Source organism: Mastacembelus armatus, chromosome 24 (genome assembly GCF_900324485.2).
Source record: "Mastacembelus armatus chromosome 24, fMasArm1.2, whole genome shotgun sequence".
Lineage (NCBI taxonomy): Eukaryota > Metazoa > Chordata > Actinopteri > Synbranchiformes > Mastacembelidae > Mastacembelus > Mastacembelus armatus.
The window spans coordinates 6,178,683-6,199,592 of record NC_046656.1 but is presented as its reverse complement, the minus strand read 5'-3'; the positions used below and the strand labels follow the sequence as shown (position 1 = coordinate 6,199,592).

At 42.2% G+C, this 20,910-nt stretch overlaps 2 protein-coding genes across 2 annotated transcripts; both read left to right on the top strand.

Annotated features, from left to right (window-relative positions):
- Nucleotides 1–2,666: 2,666 nt before the first annotated feature.
- Nucleotides 2,667–3,635, top strand: LOC113137306 (trace amine-associated receptor 1-like). The gene has a single exon (XM_026318861.1). It carries the CDS (start codon nucleotides 2,667–2,669, stop codon nucleotides 3,633–3,635), a length of 969 nt encoding a protein of 322 aa, XP_026174646.1.
- A 9,960-nt stretch (nucleotides 3,636–13,595) lies between these two features.
- On the top strand, nucleotides 13,596–14,579 carry LOC113137534 (trace amine-associated receptor 1-like). Its single transcript, XM_026319257.1, has one exon. It carries the CDS (start codon nucleotides 13,596–13,598, stop codon nucleotides 14,577–14,579), a length of 984 nt encoding a protein of 327 aa, XP_026175042.1.
- Nucleotides 14,580–20,910: the final 6,331 nt, after the last annotated feature.

The following is a 20,910-nucleotide window of genomic DNA, read 5'->3' as shown; positions in this document are numbered from 1 at the left end:
TGTTTGTGAATCGTGATGTTGGGTCACAGCTTTCCCCCACACAGAACACCCCAGAGTCAAAACAATGTTCATTAAACTATTTATTTACACCAATAAAGATAATGATAATGTCTCTGGTTGGTTGTGGACTAGAAGACAGTGACTAGTGGTGAAATCCAGAGGAGTTATTGCTGGAGGTTGGTTACTATGAGGGCCAGGCTCGATAATGGTGATGGTCCTCACAGACACTGGTTCATCCTAATAGCACCCGCAGAGCAACGTCTGATGGTAGCTTCCCTCCGTGGTCCACGGCAACCACTCTCTCCAGTACTTGGAGTAAGACAGAGAGAAAGGGAAGTGATTAATGATAATTTCAACAGGTAGCGAGTGACACACCTGGTCCTCCTTGGTTAGGAGCGGAGTGGCGTCCTCGCGGTTTCCTCCTGTGCGACTTTCGTGCTGAGTGTCAGGCGGCGTCCCCCCCTGAGTAAACTCAGATCCAATTGAGTCGTCTTCTCCTAGTTCCTCCTTTTCCTCCTCCCGGAGTAATCCTCTCGAACGGATACAATCCTTAATTTTTTCCAATACTCCTTAGCCGCGTACGTACTCACACCAGGTAGTAGAGGCTGGCGATGTTCTCCACTTCCTCTGTGGTTAGAAGAGTGTACAAAGTGACGGGCGTAATCTCCTGTGAATTGGCAACAGACAACCTGGCAGCTTGTTGCTGCCCAGGGTCTGCTATTTAAACTGTGAAAAAACTCTCAGGTGAAATGCATTAATAACTTAATGAGTCAATGTGCTGTGAATATTGTTCATCAAAATCCTGTTTGTCTCTTCAGAATAAAACTCCTCTTCCGGAAGTTTTATTCTGGAACGTCACAGGAGGGAGCCCTGCAAACTGAAGAGTATGGCCGAGTGGATGAGCTTGTCCATCCACCGGTACATCTCGCGACGCCTGCGCTGCTCTGGATAAAGATCCAAGAGAGGGTCATGTGAAGCCCCTCTTCTGCTCTCTATAACACCCGGAAGCGGACCGTTGGTAAGCCATGGGAAGCCCTGCCCGAAAGGGACGATGGGACATGGAAATAGCGAGGATGTCTGTTTCGCTATCCTCTTGTGGTCAAATCAAAGATTAGCTGACAGAGGGCCCAAACGAGACAGCTGTGTGAAGGGAGTGTGCTGATTAGCATGCTCGCTCAAGCTAGCTGGCATGTGCTTGGCAGCGTGAAGGCTGCACTGTGTGGGTAATGTGTGTGAAACAGCCACGGCTGCCTTATGACTGGCAGGAGTCAGCTGGGCTACGGAGGAATATGTGCCCTTCAGGGGGATGTAAACATGTTTATTTTCCTCAGAACCATAAACATGACAGAACTTAGTGCACTACACACATTCCCCGTGCACCATACAAACCTTTGTTGTTTGCGGGGGGGATTTGGGTGCTGCCAGAGCAACCGCTGGTTGAGGCTGCAACCGGGAGCGGACGTCTCGCTCTCGGGTGACAATATATGTACATAATATGTACACAATTTTAGAATAAACTAAAATAAAACAAAATAAATACTATATACAGGATATATGGAATCACTAGCTTTTTTATCCATTTGTGTACATTCCATATACACATATACTGTCAGGGTTGTGTATTTGATTCAAATTCTGGGCCCAAATGACCAAAAATTATAATTAGAATTATAATTTGGAAGATTTCACTTTTGACCGACAACACAACCAAGGCACAAATATTAAACATGATCTATGAAACTAAGGTGACCAGAAGAAAGACCATAAAACAACACAGTGAAAGTTAACAAAATTCCTAGGCAGCAACAGGGGGAACAGGATAAAGCTGGGTAAATAAAAACAGTGAAGGAATAAACCAAAACCAAGGTTTAAGTCTTTAGTTCTCTCAACCAAAACTCAGTTCTAGTAATGAAAACCTTAAGGATAGAACGTGGAACGTGACAGCTAGGCAATTAGTTCTTGTAATCAAAGGTTCTCATTACATGAATAAATAAGACAGAATCCAGAATGGACTTAATCTAGAATGTAGAAAAAATGGAGTGTGAAGCCCAGGAAATAGTCCATGAAAGTATTTACAATGAGAAAGCGCTTACGTAAAAAAAAAAACAGGTTGCAATGATGTAACTTAGGGTAGAGTTGAGTGTGAATACCAGCTAAGAGTTCCTGAAAGTTTTTACAAACAAAACTTCACCCTGCATACCCAAGAAGACTTCAGGAAACACTGTGTGAATGCTAAGCCCAGAAGCAGTGAAAGCAACACATGCTCACAGTGAGAGGCTGGTAAAAATCCAAATGTGAACAAAACAAAAAAAGGTGAAAGCAAACCAGGACAAAGGGAACTAGAAAAAACAGTTAAAAACCCTAAAGTCCATGGTGCCATAACAGATGTGTTATGACGTAAAATAGGAGGATCTAAAGTTAAATTGCATGAATTATTCATGAGATAGGCACTACTAAATATACCTTACAAGTCCTTTGCAGAAGCAGAGTTGCCAATGACATCCACCAGAACTGATGCAGCTGATGCAAGGGCTCCACGGGGGAGAAATTGGTATGCTATGAAACTGTATGGAAATTTCTAAATGAAATTTTATCTACCATATTTCTTATATCTGAATATAAACATATTTAGAACTTACTTAAATTGCAAAACACACAAAATGGAAATGAGTTTTAACGGGACTTCTATTACTAACATACCTCTCTGCTTTGAAACAGATCTCTTTTATGCACTAACAAGTTCCCGGTCCATATTATGCATGTTACTTAATATTTTTTTTGGTTCTTTATCTGTTGTAACTGTATGTGGAAATCTCCTGGTAATAATCTCCATAACTTACTTCAAACAGCTCCACACTCCTACAAACTCTCTTGTTCTCTCTCTGGCTGTGACTGACCTGCTCGTTGGTGTTCTAGTTTTTCCTCTCACTATAAAATTCTCTACAAGCTCATGTTATTACCATTATAATTTATTTTGTAAAGTACGGGCCAGCTTTGATGTATCACTGTGCACATCTTCTATTCTGAACTTGTGCTGTATTTCTATTGACAGATATCATGCAGTGTGTCAGCCACTGACATATAGAACTAAGATAAACGATCATGTTATTGTGACAATGATTTTAGTTAACTGGAGTGTTGCTGTCCTAGTTGGAATTAGCTTATTGATTGCAAGATTACATCAGATAATATGTATTAAACCTTGTTTAACTTTTGTTGTTGTAGCAAACATTATGGGACTTCTTTTTGCCTTTTACCTCCCAATGATTGTAATGTTGTGTATCTACCTAAAGATTCTCCTTGTTGCACTGAGACAGGCACGCAGCATCCAGAACACAAAGTCTAGAGCTACTGTCAGTAAAATGGAGAGAAAAGCCACCAAAACTCTGGCCATTGTTATGGGAGTTTTTTTGATGTGCTGGTTTCCTTATTTTCTTTGTACCACTATTCGTGCTTTCAGCAAAGTTACAGTGCCAGATGTTTGGCTGGAAGCACTTGGATGGGTTGCACTGTCAAATTCAACAATCAATCCATTTATCTATGCTTTCTTTTACAGCTGGTTCAGATCAGCTTTCAGAATGATCATGTCTGGAAAAATAATTCAAGGTGATTTTACAAACTCAAAACTGCTCTGACACTTTGTTGAGCTGAAATATTGAAACATTCAGTGCACACCTATAATGATTATGATACATACATATGTACTTTACATTGTATATAACTTAAGAAAAATAAAGTTAAACGTAATATTTTCTCACAATAAAAGAATTCTGCTTTATTAAATATTAATATTTACTAATGATATTTAATGTCAGTCAGTCAAGCAGATACAGATATTATGTCTTGTTCTGGGCTCCACTGTTCATAGCTAAGTGAACATAAATTCATTCACAAAGTTTGATGTCTATAGTGCAGGACAAACAACAAAACGCAAGTTGACAAAGCTGAGATAGAGGAAAAATAGTTTAGTATTTAGCCAGAACTGATGTAACTGGCTGTTAGTGGCACATTAGTGACACCAGAAGTGTCATGATGATGAGCCAGTGCCAGGCACTCAATTTATTAATCATTTAGTAATGCATCACTGAGGTATATGGTTTAACTTTGGGCTGGACTGTATCTTTTAAAACAGAGAAGCAATAGTTATAGTATTCCTCAAACTTAAACTTAATATAGGTCCACTGAATGTGTTGTAGATTATGAATATATGACTATTCGTTTGATATTAAGTATGATTTAAAAAAGTTGGAAGGATTGATGTCTTGTGCCTTCAGCACACTGCTTCACCATCTGTGTGACCAATTCTTGTCATAAACAAAATGTGGGTATGCATGGGCATGAACTGCCAGGGGGTATTAAAGATTAGGCCCTGCCTGTACAAATGAGTTGTGCATGACCCCAACCCTCAGGTACCATCTTGTTTGAGGGACAGGATTGTTCAAGTTAGGTTGCCTTTCAATAACTGATTGTATTAGACCCCAGATTGATTTTGAGTAAACTGCATCATAGTTCTGTCTCATTGGTGCACAGCCCTCTGGGCTATGACTATGGGCTATATCCCTTCTTTGTGCCTGTGCACTGAAAAGAAATTCATTTATGTTCACCTGGGGTGGGCCCCCTCGCCCAAACCGAGTGTCCCAATCATGTCCGCAGCTCCCAGATATAAAGCGGCGGTTTGGGCAAGCTCTTCCCTTTTCTTTTCTTCAGCCTAAGCACTGAGAGCAAGATCTTCAATCATGACTTCAGCAGACTGCGGCTTCACTAGAATCTGCGGAGAGTGCAGTACCGGCTACATCTTTGGGGACGACCTGCACCTGCACGGGCTACATGGGAGCGGAACACGCTGCCAGGTCTCTCATGCCAAGGGCGAACTGTGAGTTCTTCAAGCGGCAGCCCCTCGAGGCACTCCACCAGAGGGCAGAATTCCTCATTCTTGCCTCCGAAGAGTGCTGGCACACACGGCTTCCCGCATCTCTCCCTGCTGAGGAAACTACCAACCGGGATGACTGAGCTCGAACCCATCCTGGAATTAGCCTTGGACCCAGAGTCGGACTCTGCCTCCTTGCCAGACCGCTTGCCGGATGGCTCCCTGCTCCACCCCCTTCCCTCTGGGAAGCTGGTGCAACTGTCTGCTGCTGGCATGCTAGCTGAGCGGCCTACACCGGCCTCTTCTATGCCTACGCCAGACATGGCTCAGCTATTACGAGAGCTCCCGGACATCATCACTACAATGGCTAACAGGTGTAAGCTACTCGTCCCTCCTGAGCTGGTCCAACCACTTCAGGATGCCCATGTGCTAGCTGCTAAGCTAGCAGACAGATCCCACCATTGCACCTTCCAGACCATCGCTGCAGCTAATAACATCACCGCCCTGGCTCACTCACGATCCCTGTGAGGGCCTCCTGCCTGATTGCTCAGAGGAGGTTAGTAAGATGGCGGGCACTATTCTGGCTCTCTGTGCCCCCATTGCTGTGGGAAAGGCCAGCATCGTCACATGGCAGATGATGACACACCAGAATATTTGGCTGTACCTTTCTGTTGTGTATTTACGAAATGCGAATTGTCCCTTCTGTGTTCCCTTACCCTCTAATGTTATGTGATGAGTATGGATACGCCGTAAGTTTTAGAGTAGTGCATTTAAGCTATAATAAACGGCAAGCACTAGAAGACTCGTCTCACGTATATTTCTTAGCAAAATACAAGCAGTACACAATATAACTGGTGACGAGGACGTTTCGTACCACGCTAAGTTATTGTTTTCAGTGAGATAATAAGTGTTTAAAGATATAGATTTTTGCAGTGCGAATTCCTCGTTTCGACCACGCTGTCCTCCACCAGAGAGAAGCAGAGTGAATGCACAGCGACCCTGTAGAGAACCGCGACGGTCGGAACAGAACGAGTTGTCTTCGCTGGAAGGAAATTGAGTGAAAGACAGAAAAGACGCAGACGACGGACCGAGGATTAGGAGAGGGGAGGAATCTCAAGAGCTGACGAACACAGAAACATAAAGAGAGGAGTGAGTAAAACAAAGTGACTGGATTAATCGGCAGCATTGGACCATTTGATGAAGCAATTGAACAGTGGAGTGCATATACTGAACGTTTTGACTACTTTGTGCTGGCAAACAAAATCAAGGATGAAGCTTTAGTGCCGACTTTTCTGAGTGTCATGGGAGTGAAGACATTTAATCTGCTTCGTAGTCTAACACAGCCAAACAAACCAGGTGATAAATCCTACCAGGAAATAGTGAGTTTACTCAAAGAACACTATTCACCTAAACCTCGTATTATTGCTGAGAGATTCCGTTTCCACAAAAGAAATCATCAAGATGGTGAATCTATTTCTCAGTTTGTGGCAGTGTTGAAACGATTATCCAAACATTGTGAGTTTGGTCAATCACTGAGTGACACCATACGTGACAGGCTTGTCTGTGGTCTCCGAAGTGAGGCTATACAAAAGCGACTACTAACTGAAGGTAACTTAACACTACAGAAGGCCATAGAGATCAGCACGTCGATGGAAATGGCCGCAAAAGAGGCACAACAACTAAGTGCATCTGCCCAAGTGCACAAGGTTTATTCCGACACAAGGAACAAGTCAAACTCAGAAAAAGGCATGTTATCGATGCGGAAAAGTGGGGCATCAGCCAGGAGATTGTTGGTGCAAGGACATGAACTGCAGAAATTGTGGCAAGAAAGGCCACATTGAGCGTGCCTGCAAAAACAAAAAGACACAACAAAGTAAAAACACTGGACCTAAAAAGAAACATCACCAGAAATTTAAACAAAAGCATATGAATCAAATGGAAAACAACCAGCAAACACAGAGTGGATCAGAAACAGAGGCCGATGATGCTTTATGTGTTTTATCTGTCTCAGGAGATAAACAAGGTTACTGGGTGACTCCTTTTCTGGATGGAAAACCAGTACGTATGAAAGTGGACACGGGGGCTGCAGTTTCATTGGTGTCAGAGACGACAATTAAAGAAATGTTGCCACATCACACCCCTCAGCCATCCAATGTCACACTGAAGACCTACACAGGTGAGATAGTTCCTGTTAAAGGGGTAATTGAGGTGACAGTTGAACTCAATATGCAAAAAAGGAAATTACCACTGTATGTTATTGAGGTCGATCAACCAGCCTTGTTTGGAAGGACTTGGAAAGAAAAGATTAAGTGACCAGGAGAAGTGAACTAACAATTGAATCTGGTTGCCTACTGTGGGGCACAAGAGTTATAATTCCACCACCACTGAGACAACGAGTACTGGAGGAGCTTCATTCTGGACACTGTGGAGTAGTTAGGATGAAAGAAATTGCTCGCAGCTACCTTTGGTGGCCAGGTGTGGACTCTGAGATTGAGGAGAAAGCCAAATCGTGCAGTCCAAAGTTAAGAAACACCCCTCAACCAGCCCCGTTACATCCATGGCAATGGCCTGAGGAACCGTGGGTGACAGTCCATGTTGACTTTGCAGGGCCGCTGGAAGACCATATGTTTTTAGTTCTTCTTGATGCCCACAGTAAATGGCCAGAGGTGGAGATAATGAAAAGCACTTCATCTGCAAAAACTGTGGAAGCCCTTCATTCAATTTTTGGTCATTTCGGCCTTCCACAGCAACTTGTCAGTGACAATGGGCCTCAGCTGGTCTCAGAAGAGTTTGAGACTTTCATGAAGGCTAATGGGATTCAACATATTCGATCAGCACCTTATCATCCGTCCACTAACGGTCTTGCTGAGCGATTTGTTCAGACAATGAAGCATCACCAACGCCTCAACATTTTTCTCCTCTCTTATAGAAACACCCCCCATGCCACAACAAAAGTGTCTCCGGCCACTGCAATGTTCAAAAGACAGCTCCGCACTCGTCTGGATTTGTTGAAACCCCAGAAAACAAAGCAGACAGTTCAAGCACAACAAAACATCCAGAGAACATCCACCAAAACATCTTAAAGCTAAACAACGTTGTTTCAGACCTGGAGACAAGGTGCTAGCTCATAACTGCGGAAAGGGTATCGAGTGGTTACCCGCAGTTGTGATTGCACAAACCGAGCCAGTGTCTTACACTGTTGAACTCGCTGATGGTCATCTCATCTGGAAAAGACATGCAGACCAATTACTAGCTCCAATTCAGACGACAACTCTGAAGAACAGGTGACAACAGATCTTTACCCAGAAATTGCTCCAGATTACCATCAGCCGTCCGAGTATTATTCTCCACCAACCCTTGAAAACGCACTGGCTGAGACTTCACCAAGCCTGGTGAAAGAGACTGTTCCAAGTACAAGTCCATCAATACCCTTGTCAAATCAAACCTCTGTAAAAAAACTGTGACTGTGAGCGTACCGATGAGTCGGCCATATCCTCAGAGAGAACGTCGACCCCCCGATAGACTGACACTCTAGTTAGTGACAATCCCAGAGCATTGGGGCAGAATAATCCCCAGGGGTTGTCAGGGAATTGAGGTAGTCTACCCTCTTTCCCTAGTTTAAAAAAAAAGGGTTGTGTTATACTGTTGTTGTTAGATACATGGTATCTCTATGTTTGCATAACCATTGGAGGTATAAATAAATATATATATATATATATATATATATATATATATATTGTTAAAGTACTGTTTATTTTCTTTGCTGTTTAAAAAGGAGGGAGGAAATATGTTGTGTATTTACGAAATGCGAATTGTCCCTTCTGTGTTCCCTTACCCTCTAATGTTATGTGATGAGTACGGATACGCCGTAAGTTTTAGAGTAGTGCATTTAAGCTATAATAAACGGCAAGCACTAGAAGACTCTCTCTCTCGTCTCACGTATATTTCTTAGCAAAATACAAACAGTACACAACACTCTCCACCATCCCATGTTAGTTAGAGGGACCCATTAGCTGTGACGGTTTATTTAAACCACACATCTAGCAGCTGATTAAGGAGTTCCAACCTACGACAGGCGAGGTGGAGAGGTTTCAACGCCATGTTACGGCCCTCCCTCACACTCCTGGGGCATTGCGTATGTACCAGGATTATTGCCCTAGGGTGAGATGTCCTACTGGGCATCCTGAGCTACTGCTCCCAATCACCGCCCTCAACCAGTGGTCGCTCCGGCTCTGGCCCCTTGCTCCTCGGAGCAGACACCTCCTGCTTCTTATCTGCCTTCCAAGGCTCCTAGGCTAGTTTGTTCCTGATCTACCCCGGCACGTGAACCTCCCCACAAACAGCAGAGGTTCTGATGGTGTTTGGGGAATGTGTGTGGTCTAAGTTATGAGGAATGTGTATGTCATGTTTCCCGTTCTGAGGAAAATAAACGTTTACATCCCCCTGTAGGGCAAATATTCCTCTGTAGCTCAGCTGACCCCTGCCAATCACACACATTTCCCACACAGTGCAGCCCTTACGCTGCCAAGCACATGCCAGCTAGCCTGAGCCAGCATGCTAACCAGCACACTCCCGTTACACAGCTGTCTCGTTTGGGTCTTATGGCAGCTAATCTTCGGTTTGACCACAAGAGTGCGCCCACGGATAGCGAATCATAAGACATCCTTGCTATTTTCATGTCCCATCATCCTTTTCGGGCAGGGCTCTCCATGGGTTACCCCCGGTCCGTTTTTGGATGCGGTGATGGTGTCGGCGCATGTGTGGGCATTGCTAACAGATATACAAGATCTGTTATCAAAGGGAGTTATTTCTGTTGTTCCACCGGTGGATGTGGCCCGTGGATTTTATTCCCCAAGAAATCGAGAGAGATGAGGCCCGTCCCGGATCTGACTCAGCTCAACAAATCAATGCAGGTCAGGAGATTTCACATGCTCACGTCGGTCCAGCTCCTGTGGTGCATTCACCAGGGTGACTGGTTCACATCAATAGATCTGTAGGATGCATATTTCATGTCTCCATCATTCCCCAATACAGCTTCCATTACCAGGGGACCAGCTACCAGTACAACCGCCACAACTGGGTACTCTCTGGTTCCTCGCACTTTCTCCAAGTGCCTCGAGACGGCACTGGAACCCCTTCAGAGACGGAATGAGAGCTAGAGCGTTAGGTTTCACCATAAATTGGAAAAAGCGTGTCCCCAAGCCCACTCAGTCAATAGTGTATCTGGGGGTGGAACTGAACTCATTACAAATGAGGGCCCGTCCACCGAGGGGAGATCGGTGACCATCTCCTCCCTACTGTGTCACTTCGGTCCGCCTCACATCATGGCTCAATCGGTGCTGCGCCTTCTGGGGATGATGGCAGTGGCTCACCCAGTGGTGCCGTTCAGCATATTGTTTACAAGGCGGCTCTAGTGCTGGTTCATCCAACTGAGGCTCAACCCAGTACGTCACCAGTGGCGCATACTATCCCTCCCCTAGTCAGTGGGCCCGGATCTGCGTTACTGGGAAACCCCCACACTCTGACGCAAGGGGTTCCCCTGGGCATTCCATCGAATCACGTGTCAGTGTTCATGGATGCTTCCCTGTCCTGTTGGGGAGACGTGCCTCTCCCAGATAGTAAAGGTGGAGTGTACGCTCAGGGAGACGGCGGATATAAACAAACTCGAGCTGCTCACAGTGTGGAAAGTTCTCCGGCACTTCTCTCCACCGTTGAAGGGTTGCCACGTTCTGGTCCGAATGAACAAGACCATGGCTGCAGCGTATATAACCCGCAAGGAGAGGTACACTTGTCGTGTACTCCTCTCTCTTGCTCGTCACCTGTTGCTGTTGACTTACACGCATCTTTTCTCCATGAAAGTGGTGCACATTGCAGGAGAACATGGCCGTAGACATTATGTCACGTGGCAGTCCTCGCGCAGGGGATTGGTGTCTCCATCCGAGTCTGGTGGCTCAGATATGGTGCCGGTTCAGAAAGGCAGCAGTGGACCTATTTGCAGCTGGGGGATGAGATTGGGACACTCAGTTCAGGCGAGGGGGCCCACTGTAAACAAAAACAAATTTCTCTTCAGTGCGTAGGCACGAAGAAGGGATATGAGCCGTAGTGATATTCACAGAATCTTGGGTTACGTTACATACCAGCGTTTGCTTGTTTCTGGTACTGACCTTTGCAGGAACAGTGCAGTTAAAGGCTAGCAAACTGTAACTGTACAAAATATACTTTCATTTTATTTCTTGTACACCTTGTTTTTGTAACATTTTTTATTTGAGAGGCATTGTTAACCCTCAGAAACGCGCTCGAGTAGCATCTTCTCCTGATAATGCCGAAACAAACTTAAATTAATCTGTCAGTTTTAATTGTACAGATAAGAGCAATATACAGTGTTGTTAAAAATAATAGCAGTGCAATATGACTAACCAGAATAATCCAGGTTTTTAGTATATTTTTTATTGCTACATGGCAAACAAGTTACCAGTAGGTGCAGTAGATTCTCAGAAAACAAACAAGACCCAGCATTCATGATATGCACGCTCTTAAGGCTGTGCAATTGGGCAATTAATTGAAAGGGGTGTGTTCAAAAAAATAGCAGTGTAACATTCAATCAGTGATGTCATCAATTTTGTGAAAAAACAGGTGTGAATCAGCTGGCCCCTATTTAAGGGTGAAGCCAGCACTTGTTGAACATGCATTTGAAAGCCTGAGGAAAATGGGTCGTTCAAGACATTGTTCAGAAGAACAGCGTACTTTGATTAAAAAGTTGATTGGAGAGGGGAAAACCTATAAAGAGGTGCAAAAAATTATAGGCTGTTCAGCTAAAATGATCTCCAATGCCTTAAAATGGAGGGCAAAAGCAGAGAGACATGGAAGAAAACGGAAACCATCAAAACGGATCGAAGAATAACCAGATTGGCAAAGGCTCAGCCAATGATCAGCTCCAGGATGATCAAAGACAGTCTGGAGTTACCTGTAAGTACTGTGACAGTTAGAAGACGTCTGTGTGAAGCTAATCTATTTTCAAGAATCCCCCGCAAAGTCCCTCTGTTAAAAAAAAGGCATGTGCAGAAGAGATTACAATTTGCCAAAGAACACATCAACTGGCCTAAAGAGAAATGGAGGAACATTTTGTGGACTGATGAGAGTAAAATTGTTCATTTTGGGTCCAAGGGCCATAGACACTTTGTGAGACGACCCCCAAATTCTGAATTCAAGCCACAGTACACAGTGAAGACAGTGAAGCATGGTGGTGCAAGCATCATGATATGGGCATGTTTCTCCTACTATGGTGTTGGGCCTATTTATTGCATACCGGGGATCAGGGATCAGTTTTATATGTCAAAATACTTGAAGAGGTCATGTTGCCTTATGCTGAAGAGGACATGCCATTGAAATGGTTATTTCAACAAGACAATGATCCCAAACACACTAGTAAACGAGCAAAGTCTTGGTTCCAAACCAACAAAATTAATGTTATGGAGTGGCCAGCCCAATCCCCGGACCTTAATCCAATTGAGAACATGAATTGTGGAATGTTGTTAAAGAATCATGGAGTGGAATAACAGCTGAAAGGTGCCACAAGTTGGTTGACTCCATGCCACACAGATGTGAAGCAGTTATAAAACACTGTGGTCATACAACTAAATATTAGTTTAGTGATTCACAGGATTGCTAAATCCTAGAAATAAAACGTTTGTACAAAATAGTTTTGAGTTTGTACAGTCAACGACAGACACTGCTATTTTTTTGAACACACCCCTTTCAACTAATACATGGTACATTTTCTCCTGTCTCACTTCATTATAGCTAATGTGATCCCACCTCACACTGAGCACCTTTCAGTCAGGAATGCGGGTGTTTGTGCGGGTCTTTGTCTTCTCAGGTAAATCACATGACTATTCATGTCAGACACACCTTCCTGCATATTTTTTTTTTAAAAAGTGTCTTAGAAAATTTAAATCAGTATATGGTTTTCTGTGAATGAGTGAACAAGATGACTTTCACATAATTTTGAAACAAACACTTTAGACAAGATGCATTTCTTGAAAGTCTTGTGAACCAATGTTCTGTTTGTGTTTTATGGTCTTATTTCAGTGACTTAAAAATTTTAGTTTTTCACTAACCATGCATAAACGCTGTTTTCTCAAAAACACAACAATGTATAAACATGCTGCTCACATATTATTGTAGCCCAGTTTGTGCTGATTACATTGTTATCAGACCTTAGTCATTAATATGTTTAAAAGCAACTGAAAAAAGCACAAACATCAGGGCATGTCAAAACACCCTTAGACCGAAAAAGGGTAAACAAAAAAATAATGGAATCATTTGCTTTTGTTCTGTTTCAGCAGATCCCATATACACACACACAAACACCTAAAACATTCTGACCTATCATTATTGTCATGACCTCTCACAGGATGGGACAGCACAGGATTTGAAGCTAAATTTGCATGATGTATTCATGAGATAATCATTAATAAATATTACTTACAAGTCTTTTGCAGTGGCACAGACATCCACCAGTACTGACTCCACAGGGGCTAACTTGGTATGGTATGAACAGAAGACCTGACCTATGAAGACCTGAAGTAGAATAAAAAAAATTCTACATCTGCAAAAGAAAAAAAAAAGATGTTAAATGTGCATTGATACTGTAAATTTGTGCATGACCTCATTTTTCATATCTGAATATAAACATATTTAGTTTGCAGAACACACAAACAAACTGGAAATGAGTGTCAACAGGACATCTATTACTAATATACCTCTATGCTTTGAAACAGATCTCCTTTATGCACTGACAAATACCCGTTATATATTATGTATGTTACTTAATATTTTCCTTGGCATTTTATCCATTATAACTGTATGTGGAAATCTCCTGGTAATAATCTCCATAACTTACTTCAAACAGCTCCACACTCCTACAAACTCTCTTGTTCTCTCTTTGGCTGTGGCTGACCTGCTCGTTGGTGTTCTAGTTTTTCCTCTCACTATAAAATTCTCTACAAGCTCATGTCATTACCATTATGATTTATTTTGTAAAGTACAGAGTAGCTTTGCTGTATCACTCTGCACATCTTCAATTCTGAACTTGTGCTGTATTTCTATTGACAGATATCATGCAGTGTGTCAGCCTCTGACATATAGAGCTAAGATAAACGATCACGTTATTGTGACAATGATCTTAGTGAGCTGGGGTGTTGCTGTCCTAATTGGAATTAGCTTATTGATTGCAGGTTTACACCAAAAAATATGTGTCAAACCTTGTTTAACTTTTGTTGTTGTAGCAAACATTATGGGGCTTCTTTTTGCCTTTTACCTCCCAATGATTGTAATGTTGTGTATCTACCTAAAGATTTTCCTTGTTGCACAGAGACAGGCACGCAGCATCCAGAACACAATGTCTGGTGCTACTGTCAATAAGATGGAGAGAAAAGCCACCAAAACTCTGGCCATTGTTATGGGAGTTTTTTTGATGTGCTGGTTTCCTTATTTTCTTTGTACCACTATTCGTGCTTTCAGCAAAGTTACAATGTCAGTTGTTTTGTTTGAAGTGCTTAGCTGGGTTGCACTGTCAAATTCATTGATTAATCCATTTATCTATGCTTTCTTTTACAGCTGGTTCAGAGCGGCTTTCAGAATGATCATTTCTGGGAAAATAATTCAAGGTGATTTTACAAACTCAAAACTTAGTTACACTTTGATGTGCTGAAATGCTAAAATATTATATACACAAACAAAATAACTGGTTGTCCATTTAAGGCCTTAACCCTGGTGTTAATATTAACATTTCCATTTTAATGATGTTTACTGTCTTATCGTCTCTATCTTGTTTAAATATCTTCTAGTTACAGGCTTCCATGCTTCCATTTTTTGTTTTGATCTGATGAACATGTCTGTTTTTCTCAACCAAGTGCCTAAACATAAGTAAAATATAAAAAGTTAAATGCAGAGTTTACTTCTGCTTTAATTATTATGGCATTACACAATTGGATTTTTGTGATGAAAATGAATGAAACACATTGTCATTGACATTTTACCGTGTTTAGGTTCAATTGTGACTTGCCAGGTTCTTTAGTAGTCAGTCCATTATGTTAATAATCACCAATCAGGCATACATTTCCACGAGAACATATTTATTATGCATATTTGTAGTTTAAAACCCGTTGATCACAACCGCTTTTTCTGCACAAGCCTAAGAATGGCATACCCAAAATAAACATTCGCTATCAATTTATGTATACTTCCCTGGTCACTTATGAAAGGAAACACTTCTAGGTTGCTATCAAATATTAAGAAGTAATTAGATGATCAGTTCACTGCGTTCTTTGAGCTCTGACTGACGGAGAGAAACTTTGATAATTTGCCAGAGAGAATATTGGTTCACCACATTTTACACCTGTTCAGTTGGTCAATCTAACCAAATCAAATGATAGACTTTCAAGTTTGAGGTGATGATAGTTTAGGTGACTTTGATTGGCTGGTCAACACTTGATAAAGATACATGTGAGTGCCTTTATTTTTTTTTAGGAGAATGAAAAATATTACCTGAATATGAATACAGGTGCAATATACACAGATATTTTTCTTCCTAGTGGAGAGAACAATCAAAACAAACAAAACAAAACCTCCTGAATATTTTTCTATAACAGGACTATAACTTTTCAGAGCAATATGTTTTATTTGTTGGATTATTGTGATTTAACATGTACAAGTTTAACAAGTTATCATGTACTGTATGGACAACTACAGATGACAGAAAAGATGAGTAACTGTGTATTGTTAAAAATATGAAACTGCTGTTGTTATGATGTTGGCATATTAAAATGAGAGTTTTGGCTTCAAGTGATGGACAGTTTGTCAAATCTGATTGTGGTGGCAGGGTGTGATTACGGCGAAGCTGCAGGGGGAGTGGTGGGGCAGCGGCCGGAGGATCGGCGGCTGAATTAGGAACAGGTGTAGGGGATGAATAATCACCGGCTCCTATTGTTATAAGAGGAGGAGACAGAGACAGGAGAGGGGCGAGGGCCAGCTATAAGGAGAGCTGGAGCACCTGAGTATTGTCGAAATAAATAAAAAGCTTCAAATCTTCACCAACGGTGTCTGTGTGGTTCAGTGGTTCTGCATAACAGGAACCTGCAGGTAGCCAGGAGGACTGCACTGATCATCATTAAATCAGCTGTTCAACTAAATATGTCATCATCATGATCATCATCAGATGAATAGTATCTTTGAGACCCCACATACAAAAGAACCCAACAGGTCATCTGTGCCAGTGCCTTATCATGACTGACAGTTTTTGTGTTTTTTGAAGACAACTTTCAGCAGCTGTAAAGGAACAAGAGATCACCACCATGATCACCACCCTCAGTTTAAGGGTTATCTCCTAACTCCTATATGGGCCTAGGTTTAATGAAGATGACTCACATTGATATAATCTGTTCTCTAAAGTTTTTCTCCTTGGAGTAAGACATATCTCACATCAAACACTGTATTGAATTTCCAATAGATACAGTAAAGCTTCAGTATGAATGTGCCAGCTGAATGTGCCTGACTCCATGTGCAGTTGGATCATGGACTTCCTGACAGACAGACGGTAGTTTGTGAGGCTGGGAAAGCATGCCTCTGACTCCCAGACCATCAGCACTGGATCCTCTCCAAGGCTGTGTCCTTTCTCCTCAGCTCAGGAGAGAATGTATTTCCTGCGGCAGATGAAGAAGTTTCACCTCCCTTCAAAGATGTTGGTGAACCTCTACACTGCCATCATAGAATCTATCCTCACATCCTCCATCACAGTCTGGTTTTCTGCAGCCAAGGTCAAGGCCAAGATGTCATCCACTCTGCTGAGAAGGTGATCGGCTGCAGTCTCCCATTTCTCCAGAAGTTGTACATCTCCAGGACCCAGAGACGTGCAGTCAAGATCGCAGCTGACCCCTCTCATCCCGGACAAGAACTCTTTCAGTCTCTCCCCTCAGGACCTCACGCCACAAGAACAATTTCTTCCCCACTGCAGTCAGTCTGCTGAACAGTGCCCCAGTTACCCCCACATCCCCCCCCCCCCCCCCCCCAAACTTACAGACTTTCACCTTCAGTTTGACCTTCTAAATTGCACTACTTTTCACACAAACAAATTTTTACGTATTAGCATTTATTTTATTTTATTCTATTCTAGTTTATTCTAAAATTGTGTACATACTCCACATTTGTATATATGATTGCAGCAGACACAAAGAGAAAAGTGTGAAATGTTCTTTGCCGTACCTGGCAATAAAACTGATTTTGATTGTGGTATTTTGGTAAAATTAACAGACCTTTGGATTTTAAAAGAATTTTAAAAGAGCACATTTACTGAGAATTGTCTTTTATGTAGCCAATAGTAACAACACAGCAAAATGTGTCATAATTTGTTATGCTTCTTAAGCTTCTTATTCATGTTAAATGTTCTATTTAATAGCCTTTCTTTCACTCAAATGAATACATCAGGTCTGAGTTGCTCACACTTGTGATGTCTGTATTAAAACCTTCCCTCTTCCATCATGCCTGACTTTCAGTACGAGTCAGTGTTTGGGCAGCTGATGTTATGGAATAGAAATGGTATGATCCACTTTAGGGGTGTCTGATGTTGTGTGACAGTTCTTTGGTAAAATATACTTAAGTAACAACTGTTGGATTACATATTACTATACCTTACTTACCTATACCTATACTAATATACCTAGTTTTTGTTGAGGAAACAATGTCAACTCAAGATCCATTTAGCGTTCGATCACATAACATGATCTTTATCAACGTATGGAGTTTTCCTTCTGAAAACAGAAGCTAAGAGATCGGTCTCACCATAATGAGACCATAATCTCAACACCAACACATCGCCAGAAAAAGTGGCACAGAAAAATTTTAAGGTTGAACTTTTCATGATGATTGTGCTTTCATAGTGCCTGGGGAAAGATGACACCTGTGTATTCGACTTGCCATCTGCTGCTCTTGTGTCTTCTTGTCTGGTTGTTCCTTCTGGCTCTTGGATATCTACATTCATGAACTCTTATACCTTGGATGTGGCCTGCTCCTTTCACAATACGAATTAGTTATCACAAATGGTCCTCCCGGATTGTATCCGCCGGTGGCCCTCCACACCCCGCAGAGAAAGCGAAGGAAGAAACAAGGTAGCCATGGAGGATTCATTGTGAAGCTGAACGCTCATCTATGGGCTGGCTTTCTCCCGGATCCTTCCTACGAATCGTTTCACGGTGACTCTACTACCCGGGCCCACTGGATTTGGCCTACCAGTGGCTTCGTCTTGTTCTCCCCCAGCACCTGAGTCCTGTTTCCCATGTCGGTCTCCACCGAATCAGTCTCCACTCCTGACGATGGTGAGTAACCCACAGTAATCTGCCCTCACTGAAAAGAGCGTCCTCAACTTCTGTTATCTCCTCACCAAAGATGGCATTATTAAATGCCGGAACCTTGGTGAAGACCTTTTTATTAAATTACTTTTATTCATCCTACAATTTGGATTTTATGTTTCTCACGGAATCTTGGATAAAGGTTGGGGATCTAACTATGTTCTTTGATTTGATCCCTGCTGACTGTACATTTTTTAACTCTCCTCGCCTGAGTGGACACGGGGGCTGGATAGTTACTATTTTAGATAACTCTCTCTCTGCACGCTATTATCTGGTCCTGGTAATGGCTTTCTCCAGTTTTGAAGCTCAGTTTCTTCACTTAGACTGTAATGGCCCTGTAGGTTTAGGGGTGATCTACCGTCCTCCATGCTCCACTTTATACAGGATTTCACGAATCTGTTCAGTATTCTGGCTACTAAGACTACTAATTACGATCACTTTCTATTGATGGGGGATTTTAACATCCATATCTGCTGTTCATCCAACCCCCTATTGCATGACTTAATCTTATTGATGCTTTTCATCTATCCAAGTGGATCAATGACTCTAATCATATTCAGGGACATCTGCTGGATCTTGTACTCTGACTGATGAAGCCACCCATCCAAGTGGTTTCATCAGTCTAGATCACAGACCAAAGTGCTTTACAGAGGAGCAAAATTAAGTCTAACGTGTGGGATGGCCAGATCACAGACTGATGAAGCCACTTGGATGGGTGGCGAAACATTTCAGCTTTAAAAGGAAAGTCCAGTCGCCATGACTCAACCTCTAGAAAGCTTAGACCTTCATTTTGTCCTAATAATATCAATGCCCTGAGATTTTTGGGCCATGTCTGGTGTCCCCAAACTGGCTCTGTTCCTGCCATGTCAAAAGGGCTACAGTCACTCCCCTGCTCAATTAGCCTTCACTGGATTCTTCTGTTCTAAACAATTTCTGTTTTACCTTTCATTTCTAAAGTTTTGGGAAAAGTTGTGCTGAATCAACTCCAATGTTTTCTGACCAGTAACGGTATCACTAAACATACCTCTTCTGCTACCTGATCCAGCTTTTACCAGCTTGGCTTATTGTCTACAATTACAACATTTCTCACTCTGAAGACTCTGGAAATGGCTATTCTTTCATTTGTGACCTCTTGTTTAGATTACTGCAATTTTTTATACTGCAGTATACCTAAATCTCAAGTCGCCCGTCTTCAGCTTCCCCAGTAAAGCTTGTCACATGCGATAAATAAGAACATATCACTTCGGTTCTCAGTTCCCTACATTGGCTGCCGGTTCGTCAATAGGCTGAGAAAAATTCTTCTCTTTGTACATAAATCCCTACATAATCTAATGTCTATCTTTCTGAACTTCTTCTTCCTTACTCTCCATCTAGGTCCCTACAATCCTGTGAGCAGGCTGTGTTGGCTATCACACACGTTAGGCTTAATTTTGCTCCTCTGTAAAGCACTTTGGTCAGCCGGGTGGCTATTATAAATCTTTCTTTTCCTTTCGGCTGCTCCCTTCAGGAATCTCTTTCAGAATGATCATTTCTGGAAAAATATTCCAGTGATTTTTCTAACTCAAAATTGTTTTGATTATATTATGGATTATTCCATATTGACGAAGGATTAATACTTTACTACTATGAAATAAAGACTTTTATTATCACAATACTGTACACTGACAACACAAAATTAAACTTTAAGCACTCTTTCAATGTGTTTGTTGTAATATTGCTAAAATAAAAGCCATATAGCAACTCGTAATTTTTCCTAGGCAGGTTTGCCTTTATTTACTGAATATATTCTAATGATTTTTGCAAAGATGAATTTGAATAAATACAGAGTAAAATACAGTCTATAGGTTGTAGTTGACTTCCCCGTGTGGTTGTTATAGCATTAAAGTATAGAGTAAATGACAGTTTAAAGCAAGGTATTTCATAGATTACTCTACGTGCACATTTTAGTATGGTATTTTAGTCTTTCTGTACCTGAAAACACTATCAGCTCTGAATGGGATATAAACATTGATATATATATATATATATATATATACAAAATTTCCCTTCTCACCCCTATGGGTGGTGTGTGTGTGTCTTCCTCAATCTCGGGTCCTCTACCAGAGGCCTGGGAGGCATCTTTGCACAGCACATCATCAGTAGGGTAAAACTAACCTGTCTCACGACGGTCTAATCCCAGCTCACGTTCCCTATTAGAAGCAGTTCTCTGTTATCAGCCCTCGTCCACGAGTGTCTTGTTCCAGTAGCCCATTTCTCATCAGGTTGCCCTGGTCCCCTAGCACCTGACGCGGACCTTGTTGACCCGGGCGACATCCGAGCCGGTATGACTCCAGTATTTGTATGATGCGATGAGGTAGGCTAGTAGCATTAAGGACCTTGCCTAAGGGCCCACACTGGTGATGCCCTGGTCGGGATCCTTCGGTCCCCCACCTCCCTTACTAAGTCCAGAGGACAGCCCAGGACAGAGGTGGAAATCTTGATGACCTTGTCCAGCTTCTTCCTCTCCCTCTCTGTGGGAGCCAGGTACAGGAAAGATGTTTGGTGTTGTCTGTCAACTACCTAAGGAGACCCAGGGCCTGTTTCAGAAAATGGGTTTAGTGAAAACCCAGATTTTGTTAACCCTGAGATTAGGGATACTCA

Bases quoted from the DNA above. Each gene is read 5' to 3' on its own strand.
- LOC113137306 (XM_026318861.1), top strand. From the start codon at position 2,667: ATGAGTTTTAACGGGACTTCTATTACTAACATACCTCTCTGCTTTGAA.
- LOC113137534 (XM_026319257.1), top strand. From the start codon at position 13,596: ATGAGTGTCAACAGGACATCTATTACTAATATACCTCTATGCTTTGAA.